This window comes from Sipha flava, unplaced genomic scaffold (genome assembly GCF_003268045.1).
Source record: "Sipha flava isolate LNK unplaced genomic scaffold, YSA_version1 120_pilon_pilon, whole genome shotgun sequence".
Classification (NCBI taxonomy): Eukaryota; Metazoa; Arthropoda; class Insecta; order Hemiptera; family Aphididae; genus Sipha; species Sipha flava.
In genome coordinates, this window is record NW_020271746.1 from 277,129 (window position 1) to 303,195 (window position 26,067).

The following is a 26,067-nucleotide window of genomic DNA, read 5'->3' on the forward strand; positions in this document are numbered from 1 at the left end:
GCATTCCATCCCCTACCACGTCGAAATCGAACTCTGAACACACATACATTTTCGTATCGATACCAATTACGTATTGTTATCGTTTCCCCTGCAGGTTCCCGTTGACTTACTATTCGTGTAGCGGTAGCGAAAACTACGCGACGGTGGACACGCGGTCGCATCCCAACGATCAGAATGCACGGATGAAAGTCACAGACGACATTAACAGTTCAACCACGTCTCAATTGTTGATGGTCGAATGTCTTATACACACCAAGTAACCGACTATTATTATAACGATAACATTATTATATAAGTATTTTCGTCCGGAGGGCACCTGATTTTTATTATTTATTTTTTTAAACTATTTTCTACGATACGGATTTCGTTAATTGCAGCCGCAGCGTTTGGTTGATATTTATATTTAATAATGTATTATTTAAATATAACCGCTTTACGATTGTATTATCAACACTGTTTGTTTTGTTCTTCAGGTGGGAAGGAGCTTCGGTACAATGGACAGGCGTCAAAAACGCCGTGAATTAACATTAACTGTTTATTATTTTATCGACGAGCACACATATAGTGGCAACCTAAAGTTCATCGACCAAGTTCGTTGCGAAAGTTCCTCCGTACGACGAAGTTGACCGTATTTATTGTACTTTTCTATATAAAACAATATATACATACATATATAATATTTAAAACGCCGATATTTATTTATATATCTTATATGTGTATAGCTGAACAACGGTTAATATATATAAATAGATTACATATTGTGTTAATATAATTAATGCGATAATAAAAATTCCACGAATCCTGTAATATTATAATATATTTTTTATTAAAAAATAACAGGTATTAAATCACTTTGCGATCCTCTAGTTAGTTTGTAAATAATTAAAAATACAAAATAAATTAAATCAAACGTAGAATACTGTGAGTTGTTGTTTTTTTTTTCTTTCGAAACTAGTTTTTAAAGTGAAGAATCATTTCTCTGCGTGGAATTGTATTTAAATCAGTGTATATTTATTTAGATATTAATTATTATATATTTTTTTTTATATATATATATATATATACTGGAAATACATAAATAAATATATGTGAATGAAAAATAACAATGGTTTGGCTGTCTACGATATTATGTAAATTTAACAAATAAATTAATAATTTTGCATAATAAATAAAATATTCATAAATAATAACGCTGTTAAACCGACGAAATCGAAATGGTTTCCATTTAAAACCTGTAAAATAAAAGCAAACATTTAATGATACATTAGCCTGAAAGCCAAATTCTAGTTATAATTGTCTGTTCTAGGAAGATCTCGTAATATACATGATAGAGAATAATAAACGTCTACTACGCAATGTAAAATTATAGGGCGTTTGTTTTTCGAAATTATGTTATGTTATTATACAAGAGTATACCTGGCTGTTTAAAAATATTGAACCGTAAAGACTTGGGCTTTGAACGCGTTTTGTTCCCGAACCAAAAAACATAATATGTAAATTCACATTAATTCAGGTGATTTTTTTATTTTAACGTATTCGCTTTTAAAAATACGACCCGTGATTGAACACGTGTTGACACCGCGAGGACAATGAACTTTAAGATATTTAAAAATTTTAAATCGGTACCGTTGTAAACATCGAAAAATGTCCCTGGCTCATTCGGTTATGTTTAAGTACAAGGGTACACCGCGCGTAATATGATACTGAACGAGTTTTTCCTCGTAAAATCCTAATTTTCATCATAAGGTATCTCTCATACGCGTGACCCCTTTATTTGTTGCACGCTTCACGGTCTGAATCCTATACTTCATACGTGCGTGCCAAAGTACAGTACACTAACTGCAGAAAGGAAGAAAAATTGTACTCAGGGCTATGGAATAAAATACGATAATGATCAAACAAATATTGTGAGTATATTATCACGAAAATATTTCATCGTACATACGTGAACAACAAGTCTGTCGTTGCCGGTTTAAAGCGAACATTTACAATCTACGGGAGGCGAGTGGATAACTTTTACCGATCGTACGTTTTTACATACCTTCGTGGTATTCCAAAGTAAGAATACAAGGACCGCTTTCCGAGGCTCTTCAATATCTGGTGGTTTTGCGACAGCACTTTTTGATTCTCGTTCACGTGTCGTCGGGCCACTTCATACATTAACTTTTGTCGGAGGACGTCTAGAGAGTTGACGATTGACAAAGTTGGTCCACTTCTTGGCGATGATTCGCCTTGCATTGCGCCCATGGGCGTCCTCTTGTCCATTGTAGCGATATCCAAGTAGTTTTGCTAAAAAAATTGAATAATGTATCAGCATTTATTAGAATACGTAACGATTACATAAATCCGAACACTATCTAAAACCAAATATTTTCGTCGGTTATCAGTTTTTTAAATCGTAATTCGATGTAGTATACATATATATATATTATATATAAAATACTATACTGTTCGCACTATGCGTTCTCGTAGATAAGTTTCGAGTTTCCCTGTTTAGCATTATGTACAGTATAGAAAAAGTAAATTCCGATATGCATCAATGCGTTTGCGACCTTTTCTTTTTTTCCCCGTGTTCGAGATTTCAATGTTTATTATATGTTTCGCCGAAACTACAAGGATCATGTATTTCATTCGTATAATGCTGGGAAATAATATGGTTTCTTTTCATACAAACTAAACGACCGAATCGCATGAAGAAAATAGTTCTACGAAATCTAATCTATCTGTATAATTATTGGTTATGTATCATAAACATTATACGTATAATTATATGCACACTGTTATATTAACTTGTTACGGCATTTTTATGTCACTTCTTTTACTGTAGTTGAATACGATTATTTTGATCATTGATTTCTAAGTAATGCAATGTCGAAAGCACAAAACATTTGAACAGATTGCACTCGAGCATTTCAAAAACCATTAAACATTATGCGCTACGTATACGTTTTGAAGATATTTGAAGATATAATATATGGCGGCGACAGGGTGAAGCTTTTAGTTGAAAAAAATATCGAAACATACAGGAGAAATTAAATTTGAAACCCTTGAGTCTTAAAGTACCTTAGTATTATTATTTTTACTCCAATTCCACGTAAACTCGCCAGTATAAAATATTGCGTTTTATAGCCGTCCTTTAAAAATCACTAAAACTGTACCGTCAGTCAAAGTACAACCGTGACGACGTATATAATACCTATTATGTACACAAGCTTTGTTTCATCTCGACTACGTTTCTGTATTAAAAAATAAATGAAAACAAAAGAGGAAAACATCCCTCTGTGCACATCGCGATATTATAAGTTATAGCGGTAGCCTCGCAGATGTATTGAAATATTAATAATCAATGTTTACGCTTTGCGGCGTGTGTCATCCGTCCGATTCGTAATATTGTAACAACACGAGTCCGATCTCACGCGAGCGAATGCAATCGGTAACCGGGTGGAGATGTTGTGGGCTGGTTGTGGTTCGTATAATACCGAACTATTGTTCGACGCTTTTCGCGCACAAAAGCTTATCCGTCGCCTCTGTTTATTGCACGTATAGAACAGTATTTTCCGATTTTTCGTAGACGTGTTTTTCGTTCCGGAACCGTGAGCATCACACATTCACGTCAAAATAATATACATATGAACGTGATTGTGTATGTATGTATGTGTGTGAGTAAATTATAGGAATATCACAAAGAAGTTTTCATATCACATACATCACTCTCGACCCACCTACCTCAGTTCACCGCCTTAGGATCTATAAGCTCACTCTTCGTTGATAATTTGAATCCACATGGAAGCCGCGAACCCGCAAACATTGTTCCCCACGAATCCTTAAGGTGTTCGCGGATCAACTATTGAAAACCACCGAGCCTAATACAACACTATATCGTCGTAATCGTGTCTACGACGTTTTTCGATCAGGATCAATATCATTACGATGGTTATTGTGTTCAATCATAGCGCCCTTATCAAGATTGAATAATTAATATGATAGTTCGTATAACGAATGTGATGAGACGAGAGGAAACAAAAGCAGTAAGAGTAGTTATGAAAATAAACGTTGAAGGTAAAATAGGAATAGATAGACCAAAAACGAGATGATTGGATACGATTGAGAATGAAACGAGGGCTATTGGATGTGGGTAGATGATGTAGAAAATTGAAACCGAGTGGAGGTTTAGTACAAAGGTGGCTGACACCAAATATTTGGGAGAAAGGTGAAGGAGAAGAAGAAGATTATATCGCGAATATTATACACGCCGCTCTGACCGCGCGGTGTCGGTGTGTAATAGCGTTTCAAATGTACACTGGAAACAAAACGTAAGTTGATACAATTCTATAATATTACAAACACGTGCTTCTAAAATATATATTGCCCCTAGTTATTTGAACAGTTAAATGACAGCAATTGAATTCAATCGTTCAGTCGTATTGATGGTAATTAATTTAGGAGACAATAAAACCGACAGGATTGGTACACACGGATAGTTGAAGTTAAAAAAAAATTTACAAAAATAAAGTGTTTCGGCAAAAGTCAATATGTTTTCTTGGCATTAAACTCGCCGATTGGATTTTAATTTTAAACTTGTGTCTGGTATTTTTTTTAGCAATGAACAAGTGATATATACGGATTAACGATAAGTGAGACGAGTACGATTCAACCATTTTATTTCATAAGTCATGCATCTACTACAGATACGACTGTACAAAGTTTAAGATAAGGTAAAATTTATATGAGTGTTGACGATTTTTTTTGCTTTAAGTTTTTAATCTGTAAAATATTTGACGTAGCAATACGTCAAATATATTTACACTGATCTATTAGAACTTTCTTTTTTTTTTATGTGACAACAACTAAATTTAAATTATAAATTTAACGTAGTTAATGTTAAATTATAAAATATTTTTGATTATTTCAAATTAATTTGTATACATAAATGTGTACATCAATACTTCGATACATGTTAATATAACTAACTAAAAAAATGCTATTTTATGAACTTGATTCATAAGCACTACAGTGAATTGAGATCCTATTATAATATTATTGTTATAATAAAGTGATTTAATATTGTTTTCAAAACATATCAGAATAAGCCACCTTAAAAAACAGATCTAAGCTAATAATTTGTACTTATACAACCATCGAAAGAGAAAACTATGAAAATTATTCTCACCATGGGTACTATATTAATGATTCGTAGTAGAGAAGAACGGAAATGCGACATCAAATGTACCGTTTAACTTAATATATCATTCGATGAAATTACTGATACTTCAATCACATATTAATATCCAGACTCAAATACCACTTTAGAACAATGGCTATATCAGTCATCTGCATATTTTAAATTACTTACAAATTTAATTATATATAATATATTACACCGGTAGTTCGTCGCAGTAACCGAGTTTACTTATTATGCTTTTTTAGTATTGTCATAAATTTTATCTGTTTGTAAAGGTTATGTAACTCAATAGACCTTAAGGTATTAAAGTTACTTTATACACTTTTAATTTATTTACCTATGCTACGTTTTATGTTAAGTTAAAATTTGTGTATAAACTATAAAAGCTCTCTGACATAAATTACTAATCAAGTAAATTAAAAATCTAGCCGAATGTGACAAAATAATGCAAGGATATCCCAAAGGATACGTATATTGCATATTTTTACTTAAACGAGTATATAATACTAACCACGTACTTTAATTTACACCATTTTACGGAATTTACTATAAAATTATTAATAAATAATTATTCCATAACTATTTATTTATTTTTTTTTATTTACAGAATAAACGCCGTGAGGCATTATAACATGACAATATGTATGGTTAAATATTGGGACATAAATATGTAATAGTACATAACGAAAACAAAAAATAAAAATATTGGAGTGGAATTAATATTGGAAGGATTGGAGCATGCGATGGATTCCTACGTAACAGAATATTATTTAATTCGCTTATTCGTGAATATAAATGTGCATCTGTTTGCAATGTCCTCGTAATAAGTTTAATAAAGACATTTTAGTTATTACAGTTAGTTATATCTTAACTTCTTGTATATTATCATAAAAGAATAATATCGATCACTGATCACAGTAATGTTTAACAATAAACTTGTGCATATTTTTAATCAGGTGTCAGTTATTTGGCAGTACAGCCTAATACACCATAAGTAACAAGTGTACACTTAAAGGATTATGGTGCACGAAAGTGCCAATATTGATTACAATTAAAGCATACAATCATTATATTCCTGAGCGTATTTTTAATGAACTTGGACTTTTTGAGTGTTTCGTAGGTGAATCCTTTAGTCAGCACTCAGGATCAAACTTTGTTCCCCCGAGGATATGTTCAAGTGTGCACATACACTGTCTTTTTTTCCCATGAGTCTTATGCAACCATAAGCTTATAAAACTTATTTTCGAAAACCACCTTAGACTTAGGAAATGATACTAGCGTATTCCCATGCCGAAGTGTTGTTTTTAAGTCGGATAACTTTTCCGAACGGATTATCGGCGGATGTACTCGTACGTCACAATAGATTTCGTTTGCTGTTCGCCGTAAACGAAATGAAAGTGAGGGCTACTAGACGATTACTCGGAGAAAAAATAACATCAATTTATATTGACGGGAGATAGAAAATTGCAATCTAGGCATTCAAAAACGTAAGAAAAATGTCGAAAGCATTTTTAGTGACCATATTTGGGAGACGGGAGGATCATATCAATCACGATAATACGGCACTGAGTACTGTTATTGGGGTGTATACATCGGTATTCAATTTGATGTTTGCAAAGTATTTTAGTAACATTTTGATGATAGGTTATATCGAAAAACATGTTATTAATGATTTCGAAACCATTCTCATTTCCTAAGGTATCATCAGCCTAATGGTCAATTTAATCGACAAGCAAATAAACACTTACGTCGAAAAGTTCCAAATCTTGAATTCTGGGATCATACCAGCGAGCGTCCCGAGCCAATGGTTCGTAGATGGTAGCGCTGTCGCAGCACCACGTGACGGCTACCAAAGTCCAGGCGATCGTCAAGAGCCTCATGGTTCTCCGCTGGTCAACGGTTTTCGGCTATGGCTTGAACGATTTACTTAGTTTCTGAAATAGAAGAAATGCAAGAATAAATAAATAGATAAGAAATTAGTAATTACTTTAATCAAACGATATATCGTAACGATTCAATATTATAATAGAATCCTAATGCATAACGATAATGCTGATATACCAATTTCGAGTGTGTTTCGAACGGATATTATGCGTAAATTACTATTTTGAATTCGTTGTCGGAATTCGTGATTTTTCGTCAGTGCAGTGCAGCAGACCGGTATTGTATTGTTATGATATATTTTTTTTTGTTTTAGTCGTGAATTATTGTTGTCTGTGGTGCCCAGATTTTTTTTCACAAGACTCCGGACGACTCTATTTGATTTCCAACACCAGAAATATGATTGTTACACCGTTGACGAACATTGATGACTGGTATTCCGCGACAATCACGATCGGCCTCATAACTATACGGACGGGTTGATGATAATGTTTAAACGTAAAACGAAAAAATACAAATAAAATATACGAAATTCCAGTTGAAAATATTGTTTTCGAGCGCGCACTGCTCTCTCGACTACGCCGGGAATGGATATTGCAGGTCGGTCGACCGTTTACTTTGCATTAAAATAGAGTATAGAGATACGACTCGACCTCTATGCTCACTCCCACGATCTATATTTAGACGCATAATAGACGTTTTATTATCTGTTATATGTATATATTTATTTTTATAACGATGACTAGTAGTAAGTATTATGATGATTATTGTAATTTTATCATATCTAATCATTTCGGTCCTCTCACTCGTAGAATATGTGTAGAACACGATAAATTGTAATTTTGTACACGTGCGATCGATCACATACTCTCGTAAGACCAGACGAACGACCAATGTATGCTAACGACCTTTTTATTGCATTTTTAATCGATAAAACTGAACGGACGACGTAAGCACACGTACGGAACGATTTTAACACCACGAACCTGAAACTGAAATCAAAACTACGTGGGTTTTCTTTAAAATCTATAAAGCAATATATTATAATACTTTCTTTCTTATTTTATTTTCTGGGGCGTGCGCATGCGTGTACTTAGTAATCGAGCACGTGTTTACGTTTAGTGACTCGAATTTATTATAATTATGATTATATTTTTAACGAAAAAATGCAACTACGCATTTATTATTTATAGTCTAGTAATATAATTTCTTTATAATACCGAGATTTTAACTTTGGTTTCTCACGAAAAAATTTTTAAGCATTATAAACATATAAAACTTGTATTTAAGTTTGTTTTGATACTTGAAAATTATAAAATGATATTACAATAATTAATAATAATTAATATTTATTATAAAAATATTTAATGATATATTATAAATCTCATGACCCTACAAAAATAAAATTTATTTTATAATTATTTATTTAACTTTGAAAAAAATCTACGTGACACGCTATTTTAAACTACGTCTATATGAGGATATCTAATGTACAATGTCGTGTATCTATCATTGATAATCTAAACAATTCTGAAAATTTGATTAAATAATCATTGCGTACTCACCATGAAAACAATTATGATAGCAAGTAAAAGGAAAATTAATTTCCAAACTAATTATCCGGAAAAAAGAAACAATATAAGTCAAAAAATATCAATTTCCGATTTTTTATACATAATAATTAAAGGAAGCGTATTTTATCGTGGAAAATGACACTTATGTTAATCAAATATTCAATTTTCTTTTTATAAGAAAATAACACTCGTTAACCCAAGAATAGTGTCACTTTATCAGTTATTTCAAAACCGCATTCGAACATAAATGCGTTTGTGTTAAGAAAACTCTCATGTTTCGAGTTATTTATTTTTATACAGCGATACACATCAAGAAAAATGTCACAGTTAGAGTTATTTGGAATACTATGTTTGCTTTATATTTCAATATAATGGTACATGTATAAAAAAAATGTTTAATCCGCTCTCCTGGAAAATTTCACATTTTGACTTGTGTCGTTTCTTTTCCAGATGAGCGATATACAATATTATTTTATTTGTGAAATATTGTCAAACTACTCATATTAACAAATTAGTTCAAAACTAATAATATAATTAGCTTAAAATGTATAAAACAGTGTATTCCAATGAACAGAGAACTCAAAATATCATAAAATATAAATGTGCATTATTTATATATTTATTTTATTTATTATATTTATACATATATATATATTGGCATGATTCGAAAAAAAATTAATTTTAGAAACAGTAATAATGTTTTTTGAAGGGTTTGTAAGTGATTTTTAGAGCAATTTTCACAAAATTAATGCAGTGTAATAGATGTACTCTAGTGGCAGACATCGATCGAGTTGTAAATTAAAACACAGCTGTGCAATAATAATTACGAATTATCTTATATTTTTTGGACATAATATTTATATATAACTAGGAAAAATGTTCTTGTTTTAAGGTTCAAGTTACTCGAGCTGACTTAAGTTTATTTGAGTTCTCCATTTGAGTAAGATTCTTGTTCATGATCGAATGAATTACAAATAGAATAGAGTAAACATGTAGGGTCGTATACAGTAAATATTTTATTTTTCTGCGTACTTTATGATTTTTCTAGATCATATGTTCTATTACGTATATGTATACGTATAAGTAATAGGTACGTATATGTTCTATACGATGGTTTTCTGTTAAATTATTTTGTTATATTGTATTTAAGTTTTCAAAATTTATTCTTATCTACAATAATATTTTATTTTTTCTCAAACACTTTTACAAATCCATAATATTCCATACAAAATTTTAATAAATTGAACACTAAAGGGGAGTAGAATATTTTAAAAATTTAACTTTCACAGTTAAGGTGAAGAAATGAACTGTAAAAAACTTTTTCCCGGTCAAGTACATAATTTATTTTTTATCAATCTTGTTTAATGTAACACATCTGTTGATATTTATGTTTATAATGTAATGACCCATCTGTATTTATTCGTTTTGTTTTAAAATATGAATCCAAATTAAATCAGTTATTTTGAAATGGGTTTGATGGAAAAAAGAAAAATTTATACTATCATTAATTTTTTGAATACTATAAGTATAAATGAAATATTTTATCGCATTAACCATTTATCACAGTAACGCAGGTACAGAATTTCAAAAAATGCAATTCTTGACTGATGTTTTTTTCGTAATAACTAAATTAATTACGTTTCCGAAAAAAATCAAATTCTGACTCTCTGGTTCTCTTCGAAATGATTGATTCGATTTTAAAGAATAAATTATACTAAAAATATTTTATTAGCTTTTATATTGTAATATTTCGGAACTAAAACAAATATTTTAGATTTAGTTATTTAACAAAACTATTGTATCACATATAGTGTTAAAAATAAACAATTCATTTTTCACTCATATTAAGCTAGTGTAATTGTTATAATATAATTTTTTTTAGCTTAATACATTGAATTATGAATCTCGAAAAGTATGAGATATGAATATCTGAAATTTAAAGTAATCAAAACATATTTGATTAATATGTTATTGAAGTACAATTTCATTCAGGTTCTTAGTAATTTAACTATTTTGCATAATATTGCTACGAATAAGAATTGGCTAACAGAAACATGATTGTTGATTATCATTGTTTTTGTTCTCCTTTTGATTCTTACTAGTGATTAAAAAATGACATTACATTATATCAACATGTATAAATATCAAAATAAGACATTATTAAAAACAAACAAAAAAAATAATGTAATACTTTTTGAAGTATTCCATATATTCTATATTCACGGAGATATTCGTAATGTATTCAAGGCACGCGTTTAATGGTATTTAATTTAACGTCCAATGAAATTGAATCGCTTTTTCTTTGATTTTGTTTTCAAATTGTTCCATCATCTTTATTGCTCTAGATTTCGTATTTCATATATACCTTAAGTACTTATAAACTATATTATCTCATATAGAACAACTACGTCATGCATTAAACAAAATGTTCGAGAATTTTTTCTATGTTCAATCTACGACTGCACTATAAAAACATTTTATGTCGATTCCATTAAAATATAATATATTTTTACACATTTTATGTGTATCAATTGTAATAGTTGGTTTTAATTATAATTTCAATTAATAAATACGTGTTTGGAAATATTTACCATTTAACTAAACAAATGTCAGTGAACAATGTTTTCAACATTCTTACTCGTAAATACATATGAAACAAGAATAATTATGTGATACTGTATTTTTTTTTTAAACATTGTTTTTTTTTTGGTTCTGAAAAAATATTTAAAGATATATTAACCGAATGTTGAAAAATAATCGTCCAAAAGTGAACTCACTGTTAAACACCTATTCCTAGACTATCCCACTTACCAAAATGCTAGAACAAAAGCAAACATAAGCACCAGCTCACTCAAAGATGCACTCGGACCAGGACAAAAAAAAATCATAACTAATTTCATCAGGATGGCTGATCTCACAACGAGCATATAAGACAACGTACCAACGACGTCACACAACAACCAGCAATATGCAAATACAGTTATAAATATTAATGTTAAAATAAAATTATCTGTAACCTAATGTAACCACTAGACACGCAAATTACAGTAGGCTAATAAACATTTGTATTTGTAGCCTTATAAAAAAAAAAAAATAAAAATGTCCAAAACCAATTTTTGATTATTAAAATTATTAAAATGCAACTTTTTATCAATAGACTTATCATAGTGATAAAATTCAGTCAATATACATATCTGATCTCGCCGTAATAAACACAGATAAATAAATTATTAAAATTAACATGTATTTTATCTTCATATCATTGTTACCACAAAGTACAATTTAAAATTATAAAGTACCATTGCGTTGAAACAGAAATTGAGTAAATCACTGCTAAATCATATTATAGTATTTGAGTAGTATTAGAAATGTAATAATGTACTTGGATATGCTTGTGATTAAAGACCATGACATAAAAAAAAAAATAAAAATACATATGTATTGAATATTTTTTAATATTATGACATTATTTTAGAAGTAAAACTATAATTCCCCATATATATGTATTACGTGTACAGTATAATTATTTAATAATAAAAAAAGTAAGCTTAATTTTTAATTTCTACCTGCATGTGAAAAAAAATGTAATATTTTTAATTTATTTTTCAAAAAAATGTGTTAACAGATTAAAAAAAAGAACCATACATGTTCCATGTCAAATTAAAATATAAAGAATGTATGCACATTAAGTATTGAACATTTAAGGGAATATATATACACGTATAAAATAGTATATAATATTACCAAAATATACAAATCTCAATAATAATTATAATTTTTTAATATCGAAGGCATCATTCATAATGTTCATAATATATACTGTGTCATATCAATAACATTTTCCTTCGTTTACCGTTGTAAATGCATTTTATATGGTAATATATCCATCCTGTGGTCGTATTTTATTTACATGATATTTAAATTCGCATTTAATATTCATGAAAGTTATAAGCTACTCGATAATAATATGTAGACACTTTTACAATATTCATTATTCTTTAAGAAAAATAAATAAATACAATTAAACCGTGATAATTCGCTAAAAGAATTTAATTGATTAACGGGACTCGTGTTAGTTTGTAATTCTAAACTAAGGAATAAGAATAGGTTTTGCGGAGATTAATAATTTCAAGATTTATCAATATATAATCTGCACGTCAGGCGTATTTTTTGAAATATATCCTTTGTATAATTTATTTATTACGTATAAAAAGGGTTATTATTTTCATTTTCGAACACTGACTACTACTCATACTATTTGCCATCGCTGATTTCAGAAATCCTTGAAAACGATTGTCAGCTGAATAAATGTCTGGTATTCATGCGACGGAGTTCGAATTAGATTATATTATACGAACAAGTGTCATCCGCATGTGATTACGGGTGGAAGGCGGAAAACGTCAAACGTGGAGCCGAATGGTACAGAGAAAAAAAACCATTCGAATATCGACACTTTGCTGAGATATGTGCTCACACGTGATAGTAGAAATTTGACAAAATGTACGACCCTTTGTCACGTAGGTATGTTCTACAATCGGGTATACGAAACCATCAAATTGGTTGTAGGGCGATCGCCATCCGAAACCGTCAATCCTTCTTAATGTCTAAAACGCACTTTTCTGAATGATCAACAAATATAATCCACATAGTATATATATGTATAGCAAATTAACTGTGTATGAGAGCAAAGGTTGTACTTTCCACCCTCAGGAATTTTACTTAGATGAACATATTTTTTCCATTTCTCGGGTGTATTTTAGGTAATTTTTTTTTTTTTTTACTTATTAAATTCAAACAACAATTTGTTTTTTTTTTAATTTTTAATTTTTTATTGGAGAAAAGTATAATGAAAATAAAAATATTTCCAACCCTTGTCAGGACCTGTATGGTAAAAATAAAAAGGGTTGATTAAAAATATTTAATACACTTAGTCCTATTTTCTTGTCAGTTGAAAACAAATAGGAACCAGGAAATTTATAATTAACGAACACAAGGTATATCGGTATACTATTTTCTTTTTTATTCCACTCCTCACGTTAATTTTTTCTACATCATCACTATTGTGACTTGATTGGATTTTAATGCGACGTTCGGAAATAAATAATCGTCCACTAATTTTAACCTATTCGTCTGTGTATTTTCTTCCCTCGGTGTTCTCATCAAATCGTATTCCCTGAGTACTATTCTCAAATACTATAAATTCGATTAGAATGATTAATTATTTACAATAGGATTGCAATAATGAGATTTATTCTAGTAATACTAATTTTATCTATTTTCTTATTGTTTCTTCTGCAATACATTTTCTTAGATAAATATTATTACTTTACGTACAATCAATTTTTTACAAATTATTTTAAAAAAAAAAAATATTAAATAAAAATATTATATTAATTTATAAACCTCTTGTTTAGTTTTTAGTAAAAAGATCAACCATTGTTGAGAAATTTCTAACAGACAGTATTAATCTTAAACATATTAAATAAAGAATTAAATTTGAGACTAAGATTATTGCAGTTGGTTACATTTCAAAATAGGATTAAATTATAAAGTAAAAAAAAAATATTTTTCCGAAAGATGTAGTATAATTTTTTTTTAGTATTTATTAAAAAAAAAAAAAAAAATACTCAAAATACCATCAGTTAATAATCAACTTACTATTCATAGACGATATAAGTAAAAAAACAATTTTAAGATTGGTTATTTTTTTCCAAACTCATTCAGTGGTTTATATTATGGATTATAATATGTACAAATGTGTATTAAAATTTGTAAATAATTCAGTTTATATTGAATCCTATAATAAGAAATCTGTTTTTATTTTATATTTTATACATTAAGTGTACGAAGACCTATTTTCAGATAACATTGTCAAAGATGTGTACAGGTTATTATGATAAACACATATAAATTACAGTAAAACAAAGTTTATTTTCTGTACAATTATTTATTTGGTGTGTGTTTAGGTAAAAGTTTTTTAAAAATTGGTTTAAATATATGTACCTACATATGTAAAATAAATTACCGATTTATAAACGCAGTGATTGCTTTATTACCTATTTTAACAGTTATATTATTAATCGTATAATAAATCTGTTTCATTTTTTTCTGTATTTTACAGATGGTTTGTGAAACTTTTTTGATGATTAAGCATGAATAAATAAATTATCTGCTATTTATTTATTCAGAAATTATCAAATTAATTTAAAAGTTTATTTATGCATTTTTATATTTTCTGTTAATAATCCTATCATAATATTATTATGCTGGTTTCGTTTTCATGGCCAAATGTATATAAAACATTTAACCATTTTTTTATTAGAAATTATTTATATAGGTAGTAACATTCTGTTGATAAATATAAAAATAACCCACATGGCTTTACAAACACCCACAAGTTCTATATAATGTATAACATTATGGTATAACACTACGTACAAAAATTATGATCTAAGCTTCGTGAATAACCAATAATCACGTATTTATACGACAGATTGGCCTATATAAAATCGTCAAGTTGACACTAGTAAAAACGTGCGTAACAGTAACTACCGGTTTACATGGCAGCGATTTCACTTTATTAGGATTTAGGATATCTAAGGATTCGATGCGTTTTATATTTAATGGATTACAAGTCGTTATAAAATAGCCAATTTATATATTGTATTGCACGGCAATTTCATACTTAAAATAAATGTTAAATTATACCGATCTAAAAAGCGATTCCATTTAGATAATTTAGATTACTCAAATATGGGTTCAAAGATTCAGTTCAAAACTAATAGCCGTGAGTTTCTTTTATTTTTTTTGTTATTTCGTAATACATTTTAATTTTATGAAAATAAATTAAGCGTATATAGTATAATCAGTGTTAATGATAGTTTTCAAATAATATTTTTTGAGGAGACGGAAAAAATTAAACTGCTCGATATTTTCCGAACATTAATACTTTCCTTAAAGTTTTTGAAAAAATATTAAAAAAATCACAAAATAGTACATCATTTTTTAACGTAAGTATTTTATTTGAAATACAACGAAAAAAGTTTTTATACGTTCAAGGTCTCAATACTTTGAATATATAAGATGATAAGTGTGTAACAGTATTTTGAAAGTATATATCCAATCTAAGAAAAAATGTAGAACACTATGTTTGCTTAAACATATTTATGTTATACTTATAATATTTACTCGTAATTATCTATTCAAGAATATTATGCACACATTTTTTAAGTATAATTTACATTATTGCTTCTATAATGTATATGTGTATAAATAAATAGAAAGACACGTGTTTGTTTTAAGCAGAGATTGTAATTTTCATCCTAATCAATTTTTTTTCTTTTACTACAAGCTAATATTTCTTTGAATATTAATTGATCTATTCTTTACATAATAGTTTTCTGTAATTGAGAAACCCTTTGAAAGTTAAGAGACAAAATCATAATCAAGGCCTTTATGAACTATGATTTGTAACAATAACTTTCTTGAATTAATTGTCATATAATATTATCTTAAAAAAATATCTCAAATCCAATTACAGTACATAGTTTTATAATTTAACTATGACACAAAAATTCAAGTGTATATCTACAACTATTGATTAAAATATTTAAAAGAAAATTAAATTATTATAGTTGGGATTTTCGGATGAAAAAAAAATATATTAAATAATATAATGGACTGGCTGATATCTTGAATCTATCTCGTATCATCATTATATTTTATTGTCTTGCCAGTTTACATTTAACTATTTCATAATTTAGGGCTTAATAAATATAACCTAGAGAAATTTAACATTTACCAACATAATAACTGTTATGACAACTTATAACTATTGTTTTAATCTATGTTTCCAAGATACCAAAAATACCTAAGACATATATATATATATATAATAAAATTATATATACATATGATATTCATTAATTAATTATCATCTATTATTGAAAGTACATATTATTTAAATGAACTAACATAGTATTTCCTAGTTATGTTTATATTAATAATAAATTACTTAAGTCAAACGACATTCTGTTATTTTAATCAAAATTATGTTAAATTATTTTATTCAGGTGCGTAGCTCAAATCTGATATAGGAATTTCATAACTTATGAATAATACACAATTTAACCATAAAAAATTGTACTCCAAGTGATTTTTTTTTTTTTAAAAAAAAAATATCAATACTCTATTTCGGTATTCAGTATTGTAAAAATGATGCAAGAAACATATTTTATTGTTATTGTAATTTGTACAATATATTTCCATGGAAAATAAATAAATTTATACGTTATCAAAATATGTTAAAAATTTAAAAAAAGTATTTAAAATATTTTCACATACTTCTAAGTTAATCTCTGACAAAATAAATGAAATTAAATATTTAAATGCTATAACATATTCTTATTATGTGCATCCAACATATAATTGATAAATTAATACAAATACTTGTTATTGAGTTAATATACTATTTATACGATTGCGTTTTATTAATTTACTTAATTACTTAATTTTCTTATAATAAACTATAGGATAAATAATTTTGATTTTTCATAAAGTAATATATTAAATCAATATATTAAATTAAAGTTTTAAACTTTTGACATATTCACAACAGTAACTGATGAAGCTGCAGAAGAAAAAAAGAATGTGAAATTTTTAAAAAAAAATTATTACTGTACCAATTCACGAAATTATAAATAATGCATTATTTGATTTTTACTCAACATTAATTAATACACATAATTTCCGATTTTAAAAACTGGCAAAACTCTACTATCGTACAAGATACAAGAAAGAATAAATGTAATCGCTGATTAGTTTTTTAAACTTAAAACCAATGCACCATTAACTAAAATGGTTTCGAATTTAAGAGTTGGGTAGATCAGTTTATACTAAAAAAATAGTTTATATAGTGCCTATAAACAGCACAATCTTCAAAAAAATCTTTTGAAAACTTTGCCATCTTAATAAAACGACGATATAAGTAAACGGTGGAAACATCGTGTCTCTACGATTATCATTTTTTAAGTTACGATAAAAACAAAAAATTAAAATTCACCTAAAACCGGTGCGCCGTAAACGTCGCCCGTATCTTAATAACTTTTCGTCGGTAACTCGCAATCGTTAAACCGTTAAAACGTGCGAAGTTTCACACACGTTTTATTTTACGGTACACGCACGAGCGTGAAACATTAGAATGCATAATAGGTGACGTAAAGTGTCGTTTACGTACACCACACACGCGAACGACGGTTGTAAGCGCAGTGGAAATATGTACTGCATTTACGTATTCACATAATCATATTCCACGCGCATCGTGTTGCGTATCTTTTCGATGATCGCGCGCTTGGAAAACCTTTCCGATCCCGAGGAGCTTGCGAACGGGTAATAAAACACAAGTCGGCGGACGGGCACAAGTGCGTAGGTCGGAGGTACAACGCAGAAAACCGAACGAGTGGGGAAAAAAACGAACGCTGACAAAACCTTTAGCGAATCGTTTGACAAGGGTTTTTGTCAAAACCACGTGTCGCGTCCGCGGAGAACTGAAAAGGAAACACAAAGGGAGAGACGGTCGACGTGGATTTTTGTGCAACGAAAGAAGTAAAAATATGCGTTTTGCGTGTGGGATACGCGTTATTATTTATATTATTATTATTATATCAGGCAGGTACGTGTTATACGGTGTAATTCACGTGCGATAATGGCGGCGCCGTTCCTGTAATGTACGTACGTGTGTACATTACAATATTTCCATGTCGCGAAGGGGTTGAACACGCATTGTTCGAACTCCAGAAGAGTCGGCAACGCGCTTGCACTATTGCCGAACGGCCGTGTCGACGATTTTACCGGATGAACGTCGCGCAATACGTTATGCGCTTTGGGAAACGTGCGAGGAGTTTTCGCTACGAGCAAATTACGAAGATCTGATTATCGTCTTTACGTTCACTTTTACACCGCGGCTCCTCAGTGACGGTTAAATTGTTTAATCGTGCTGGTAATTTTATTTTCATCCCCCCCCCTCCCCCGGTGAAAACTTCATGCACGTAGGACGACATACGGACTGTTTGTCGATCCACTTGTGAGAGAGTATATACGTACGAACATTCCGCAAACTTTTTACGCGATATGTGATTGTAAACATAGTTCTACGACGTTTCACCGGCTAAAACTGTATAAACTGTATAGTGTATAAACTATAAAATATACCTCGAGAAAACTACGTTTCAAAATTAAATCGAAAACATTTTATAAACTATAGTGATTTCATCGTGAGATATTCATTCGGCACGGAAATATTTGCAAACCATTGTGTACTGTGTTCGTGTTTAATTTGAAAAACAAATTACTTTAACACCTATTCAATCTACCTTGAGTGTTGAGTGAATCTCGAATACTTATTTTCAATCGCGTAGTAATTGATGATGTGAAATAAATCCGGGTAAACTGAAAATCCAAAAATCCAGATATTCAGATTTTTGGACCTTAGAATACAAATTTCTGGTTATAAAATTCTTATCAGAGTATTAAATATTATGTAAAAAACTAAAACTATTTCACTATGTACTAATATATTAAATACCTAGTTAACTTATTCTAGTTATAAACAACATATATAAAATCATACTAATTTTAAAATATGTCACTAATAAAATAAATGTATAAAGTAATAAAATATATTATGTAAGATATTAATTGTTAGTTGTTGTTAATTTATTCATCGTTTATTTATTGTTAGTTAAGATTTTTCGGATTTTAGAATTTTTAACAAAATCTGGATTTAGAATCCCGAAAATTCGGATTTTCAATCTTCGGCAAATCCTGATTTTTCCCATCACTAGTAGTAATACAGCAATATCCGATTCAAAAATTCTACAATGCACAAAAGCTTTTATAATTATTATTATTGTTGTTGATTTACTATCGCATCATTTGATATTCATTTTGAAATGCACGTATTGTGAATAACCCAATAAGGGGCGAAATTTCTAGGTCAAGTGAGACTCCGCGGTCGGATGAAATACTGAGATAGGTGAATCATATTGCTGTATTGGTCTATTAAACTTGATACCAAAGCACCTTTGTTCTCGACAAAAACCACTCTGAGCAAAATAGATCGGGGATACAAATTATATTTTCTAAGAATGGTTTTTCTAGTACCAGAACCAGTGTTCTAAATTTCAGAAAAAAAAAAAGACATCTACAACTTTGAAAAACCAAATGTTTCCAGTGCCTATTGACAACACAAGCTTCAATACAATATTTCGAAACTAATAAATTAAATAACTAATATCGTTTAATGGAAATTCATTGAAGTATCTGATTATGTCAAAATTTTATTTCGTAACAGCTATATTAGAGAGAAAATTTTCAAGTGAATATTTAATGAATATTTAACTACAAAAATTTAAGGGAACGTCATGGGTTATATCGCTTTTTCAAAATGTATTATTCAAATTTTCGTAAAGGTTTTTTTCGCTAATCAGTAATTTATATGTTGAGAAACTTTGTATTAAATTTTCATTAATTTCTGTCAAACCAAAATTATTTTATCGTCGATTTCGAGCAAACGGTAATATAAGTTTTTACTAAAAATTTCATAACCCTACCACAATAATTTTTGAGTTGAAAATAAAACTAAAATTCGATATGCCACAAATGTTGCCGTGTTTATATAACTTTTTGTTCGGTTTTCCCAATTATTCAAAAAACTGTTAGGAAACTAAAAAAATTACCACTATTAACTAGAAAACTTTTACAGTTAGAAATCTCTGATGATTATGATATTCGGAGTTATCTCTCTGGTCAAAACCGTGTACACGGACAAAAAAATACGTTGCGTGACCAAATTAGAGGTGATTATTATTGTAAAAGATTCGAATCTCGGTTGGTTGAAATATCACGTTTTTTGCATTTCTTCTTTCTTTTTCTCATTCATCCGGTAGACAGTTGGGAAATTCAAAAAATGACCCATGAAAAGTATATTCTACTAACTATAATCCATTTACCATTTTTTTAAAATTTTATGATAAACGAAGCACTCCCAGTCAAAATCGCGTACACATCACGGTAAATTCAGTACATTCCTCGTTTTATTTAGAATTTAAAATATTAGCACGTATTCGGTGAACCAGAGTGCACGTCGCGTCTAATTATGCGGTCCGTTACCACCACAGCACCAGTCATCGTCGATTATCAAATTTCCGACGAACGGCCCCGGCGGAGAGAACGTGCCCGTGACGTCGTCCTACTCATCAATCCAATAAAGTGTAATTCGCGTTGATTCAGCGCACGCTGGCTAGAACTATTGATACACATGTTTATCCGTAGCATATATCCGTTTATTTAACGATAACATATATGATTTCGTGTAAAGTACTTGAATTTTTGATAAAATATCATTTGTACAGAATTAAGAAGAGGTTATCCGTTTTTATTTTGGATTTGACACGTGATACGTGACACGTGAATTCCGTGAACTCACGTGTATTAAGAGCTCAGGTTCTGATTCTCCGGTAAACGTTTCCGGTCGACACGATCACTATTGACGTGCGAATTACAAACACAACCCGTTCTTGTTCAATTCTATTTTTCTCTCCACGACCCGTCACCCGATTCAACGCTTGATCGCGCGCTCTACGGGTTACACGCGTAAACGCGTCCCCTTACGGGTAAACTGTCACCTATACACGTCTATAATGATACGCCGGAAAGAAACTTTATCACACGAACGGGTTATGATTTTACTCGGTCGATAAGCTATGACAAGAATTACATGTGCAACGCAACCAAAGGCGTAGCGAGAAATTTCATAAGTGGGATCAGACAACCGACTATCAAAACATGTTTAGTCTTATTTACTTAATGTATTTTTAAATGTTTAGCCCTGTTAAATTGTTATCTTATTTTATGATATTTAATTATAATTTACTAGATAAAAACCTACAAAAAAAAAAAAAATTCATGATATATTAAAAATATTCATGGAAAACTGTATTGTTGAAAAAAAAACTAAAAACTTGTGTCATTGGATAGGAAATCATAATTTGAACACTTAGAATATAATTTAAAAAAAATTAACTTTTGAAAATTTGTAATCAGCTTAAATATTAGGTTTGTTAAAAATTTCGTTAAAATCAAAATATATTATATTTATGGTCAAAGGAATTTAATCCCACCTGACTACGCTTTTGAACACAACCTTACCCTTGTGTAACCGTTAAACGAATACAAAGAAATATTATAATTTAGTTTTGGCGGAAAAAAGTAAACGAAATTTTTGTTGCTGTTCGGACCACGAAGTCAATACGAAACGTCATAATCTATGGTACACAACATGGTACACATGTTCGCAGACTGTATTAGAACACTTCGGTGTATAATGTTTAAATTCAAAAACATACAGTTTGCATAACATGCAGTTTTCATTCGGTTTTCGATGGTTACTTGCGAAAATATTACGACAGTATAAATTTCAGAATAAAATAATGCATTAAGTAAGACGTAAGAACAAATTGATACGATACGACTAAATTATAGCATTTTGACAGATACAATGCACTGTAAATGAATTCATTTAATTACATCTTTCTATCCCTTTCTAACTATTCCAAAACTATTCAATTATCAGATACTCCGATATTACTTTAGAACGATGAAAGGAATTTTCAACGTTGTAGTTTAAAATATGAATGATTCGATGAACAATCTAAAATCAATCGTCAAACTAGTTTTTCCATCATACATATTCAACATGAAATATACGTTATATTATTTGATATGTGAATTTTATTAATAAAACATTTTTAGCGACTAATTCATATTGATTATTTAATTTATACATACATTGCAATGTATCTATATACCTTTATATTCAACATAATTATATAAGTTAAAAATGTGATTGGTTTCAGGTCACCATAAATATTTCAGAAATTTCTTCCCCTAGAAAATCTAATTTTACATATTTAAATAATATTTATTTCATATATACCCAAACCTTACTATTGTAATGTGTGAAAAAACAGCTCAAAAATGTTGTCACAATTCTAACTATTGTATAAAAGTATTTGAACAGTTCAATCGATGTAAATAATTATTATTATCATATCCTTAGGCTTTAATCGGTTATAATAATATGTAATTATTATGTTTATTAAAATGTTATGTTGTAAAGCTTTATACTCTATATAGGTCATAACTTTATAAAATCGGTAAGACGAATTTACTTATAAATGTTAAACGAAAAATACCGTTACCTGCTGATGTAAGAAAATGAATTTATTTTTTATTATATAACCAAAATAACATTATAATTTACGTTTTTTGACTATAGGTGAGTATACTGTTATGTAACTATAAAGTTTCGTATTAAAGAATTGATTTAAATATGAAATATTATGTATAGAATAATTGCAATAAGGTTTCTTTTGTAGTTAAACAATTTTTAACTGATTCTCAATAATTTTTTTTTCTATTAATTGACAAATTTAAATTTAAATGATTTCATAAATCAAATTGAAAATAGTAGTGTCATCTATTAAAATGAGCTGATAGAACTAAGATCTTAAAGCCAATTCTAAACGAAAATATATTATTATTAAAATTATAAGAATATCATTTGATAAAAAATTATGGGAAACGTGTTAAAGTTCTAAAACTTCGAATAAATGCTATTAATTATAAATCGTAAAGAATCCGGTAAAAAAGGGAAAATTTTTTTGTTAGACTAATTGTAAGATGAAAATACGTGATAAAAAAAGACGCCGAATCATTAAAATAGTGATCTAGATTGGAAAACAAAATCAGAGGATAAAAAGATTCGGATGATTGGTTGTTTGTCGGGATGGTCCTAATGACCATTTATACCCAAAAAGAAGAAGAATAGTTCGTAAATTTAAATCCTATTTTTCATTTCAATTTTCGTAATTTTAAATTTTTTTTCATATGTATCTGTAGTGGAAGCTCTGATTGTTATATGTACATTTTTTTACGGGAAAACTATAGTATGCATGGGGTTCGTTAACGGCTCCCAGATGATCTTTCAACTAGCAATATGCTGGGTGATGTTTGACCACGGCACCATCGCCTTGCCTCTAATAATATAAATACATGGTTTTTATGTACATTTCGGATTTGATTCGTACTGATATTAACGAATTACGGAAATTGTAACTACGGGAGATATGACATTTTAATTCGATAATATTCGTTTTGTAATGTTCACAATGGCCATTTTCGCAACTGTCATTTTAATATTGTTTATACTATAAACGCGCAAAGCATGTAATTTAGCCTTGGGCACCACCAGACCTCGTTACCTTATAGGAGTCCTATCACTAAAGGATCTCATTCAATCCTGTGATAATACACCAAAAATTACTTAACATTCTATCTCAGAAATTCTCAAACTAGTGGTCGTGACCCTCTTGGGGTTCACCAATATATAAAATAACAAGTAAGGTGTTTTTGTAAATATTATCATGATCATTTTTGTTGAGAATTATAATTGACAAAAGTTTAGGATTGCCAATAAAAAATATAGATGTTATATTAATCATATTAATTTATCATTAATTTTTAATGTTATCATAATAAAAGGATCACTCAAAATCTTGATGATATTATAGGGGACTGTGGCCTCAAAAATATTGAGAATCGCTGTTATATCGGTTTTCGGAATTGAATTACTCGCAAGGAATATTATACGAAATTCAAGCCTGCCCCAGTTTGATCATATTACATTTTACTTCAAGTTTTCTCGTCAAATATTATTTTTGATAAATTACGTATTCATATTCAATCGAACCACTAAAGTACATTCAATAATTAAGTAGACCTAGTTCAAACAGTTTAATATTAATGAAATTATTTTGTGTAACCAAAATAACTAAAGTACTTTGTTTAGTGTGTCGCAATATACAATGGCTCGAGCACAGCACACTCCATGTGCCAACCAATAATTTTATATATTAGTTTTAAAACTAGTCGAATAAAGTGAACACACACACACATACACGTGTTTAAGAGTTTCAAATACGTTAATTAAACATCAACAACATTAGATATAACACTGAAAAATTATAACAGTGGTTTTGATTAAAATTTAATATTTTTAATTAATTGATTTATTGACATGATTTTAAAAATGTATTTAAAAAATCAAGTTACATAATATAGTCTAGGTTCCCATTTTCTTACTTTTATTATAATTTTATAAGCATAACGTTCTTATAATTAATTTTATATTTATAATTTTACCGAATATGAATATTTTAAAATATAAACCTTTATAATAGACTACTAACCTAAAAAATATAACCATAGTTCCTGCAAAAACCAACAAAAATATCGGCCACTAAGAATTATGATAAATAAAAATAAGCCAATATTTTATAATTTTTTGTACACAAATTATCTTTCATAATAATTAATTATTCGATAGTTTTAAATGTTGACAATTTGGAAACATTTCGACCCTCTAAAATGTCTTTCAAATACAAAACTACGCTTTGAATATCGGAGATATAAAAAAAAAACCCTATAAATTGAACAAATCGAAAAATAACGGATATTCGGAAATAATTAAATGTTTCTGTTTAACACTATAATTTTCATTGTTGAGTATTGATTATTCAATACACGAAATTTGAAGTATTGGTTTCATTTATATTTTTTGATAAATTAATAAGGCATGAATATGAATAAGCTATAAACAAAAAGTAAAATACAAATTACATAAATGTATTGATACTTAATGAGTTTTGATGCTGTTCTGACCATTAATTGATTATTCTTATCCTACATATTCCTAATCGATGCAGATGATTAACGCTTAAGTTTTCGGCATCTAAACGAACGTAATAGTCGTACCAAAATCAAACCAGGATTTAGGCCTTCAAGAGCCCAAGAGAAACATATTTTTGTGGGCCCCAACCATTGAAATCAGTTCTTTAAAATTGTAATAATATATAATAAAACCAATTCAAACCTTTTTAATTAAGTATAATAAAAATATTATAATCACAATAATTTTTTTAATATTAATTTAATTATATTGATAGTATTATATTTTGTTTGTTGTTACATATATCTACAAATAAAATGAAGGATTTTATATAGCAAGTATTTATTTTTGTTTTTTATGTAGTAAATGCTTTTAAAGTTTTATTTTAAATACAGTGATAAAAAATATATATTCCTGTTCTCCATACGCATCGTAGTAAACATGGTAGATGTGTAACGGGTCTCGACGTCCGTTAGTACAAATAAGAAAAAATAAAAATATTCTTGTTGGTACTATGCAAAGTATAAATTACCATGCAATGTAATTTTAAACCAAGAAGATTATGAGTCCTTTATGTATTTAGGTCCGGGGGACGTGTTCCCTCTTCCCCTTTTAATCTGGAGTTAATTTAAATATCTAAAAAT

General features: G+C 29.0%; 2 protein-coding genes across 7 annotated transcripts in view; one reads left to right on the top strand and one right to left on the bottom strand.

The window, feature by feature from the left end:
* The window catches only part of LOC112693953 (inactive ubiquitin carboxyl-terminal hydrolase MINDY-4B), a 29,720-nt gene extending 28,998 nt beyond the window's left edge, over nt 1–722 (top strand). For 3 of the 4 annotated variants that reach the window (XM_025569233.1, XM_025569236.1, XM_025569235.1), the window contains exons 9-10: nt 95–256; nt 474–722. In XM_025569233.1, the coding sequence (XP_025425018.1) occupies nt 95–256; nt 474–525 (214 nt within the window). In that variant the 3' untranslated portion in view covers nt 526–722. The remainder of the gene's footprint in view (nt 1–94; nt 257–473) is intronic. The other variant, XM_025569234.1, reaches the window with a different exon arrangement.
* Nucleotides 723–1,114: 392 nt separating this feature from the next.
* Nucleotides 1,115–26,067, bottom strand: part of LOC112693954 — a 53,629-nt gene continuing 28,676 nt past the window's right edge. The window contains exons 1-4 of one of the 3 annotated variants that reach the window (XM_025569239.1): nt 7,286–7,654; nt 6,931–7,116; nt 2,042–2,289; nt 1,115–1,232 (exon numbers count right to left, since the gene is read on the bottom strand). In XM_025569239.1, the coding sequence (XP_025425024.1) occupies nt 1,226–1,232; nt 2,042–2,289; nt 6,931–7,062 (387 nt within the window). In that variant the 5' untranslated portion in view covers nt 7,063–7,116; nt 7,286–7,654 and the 3' untranslated portion in view covers nt 1,115–1,225. Of the gene's footprint in view, nt 1,233–2,041; nt 2,290–6,930; nt 7,117–7,243; nt 7,655–26,067 lie in introns of those variants that run through there. The other 2 variants (XM_025569238.1, XM_025569237.1) reach the window with 2 other exon arrangements.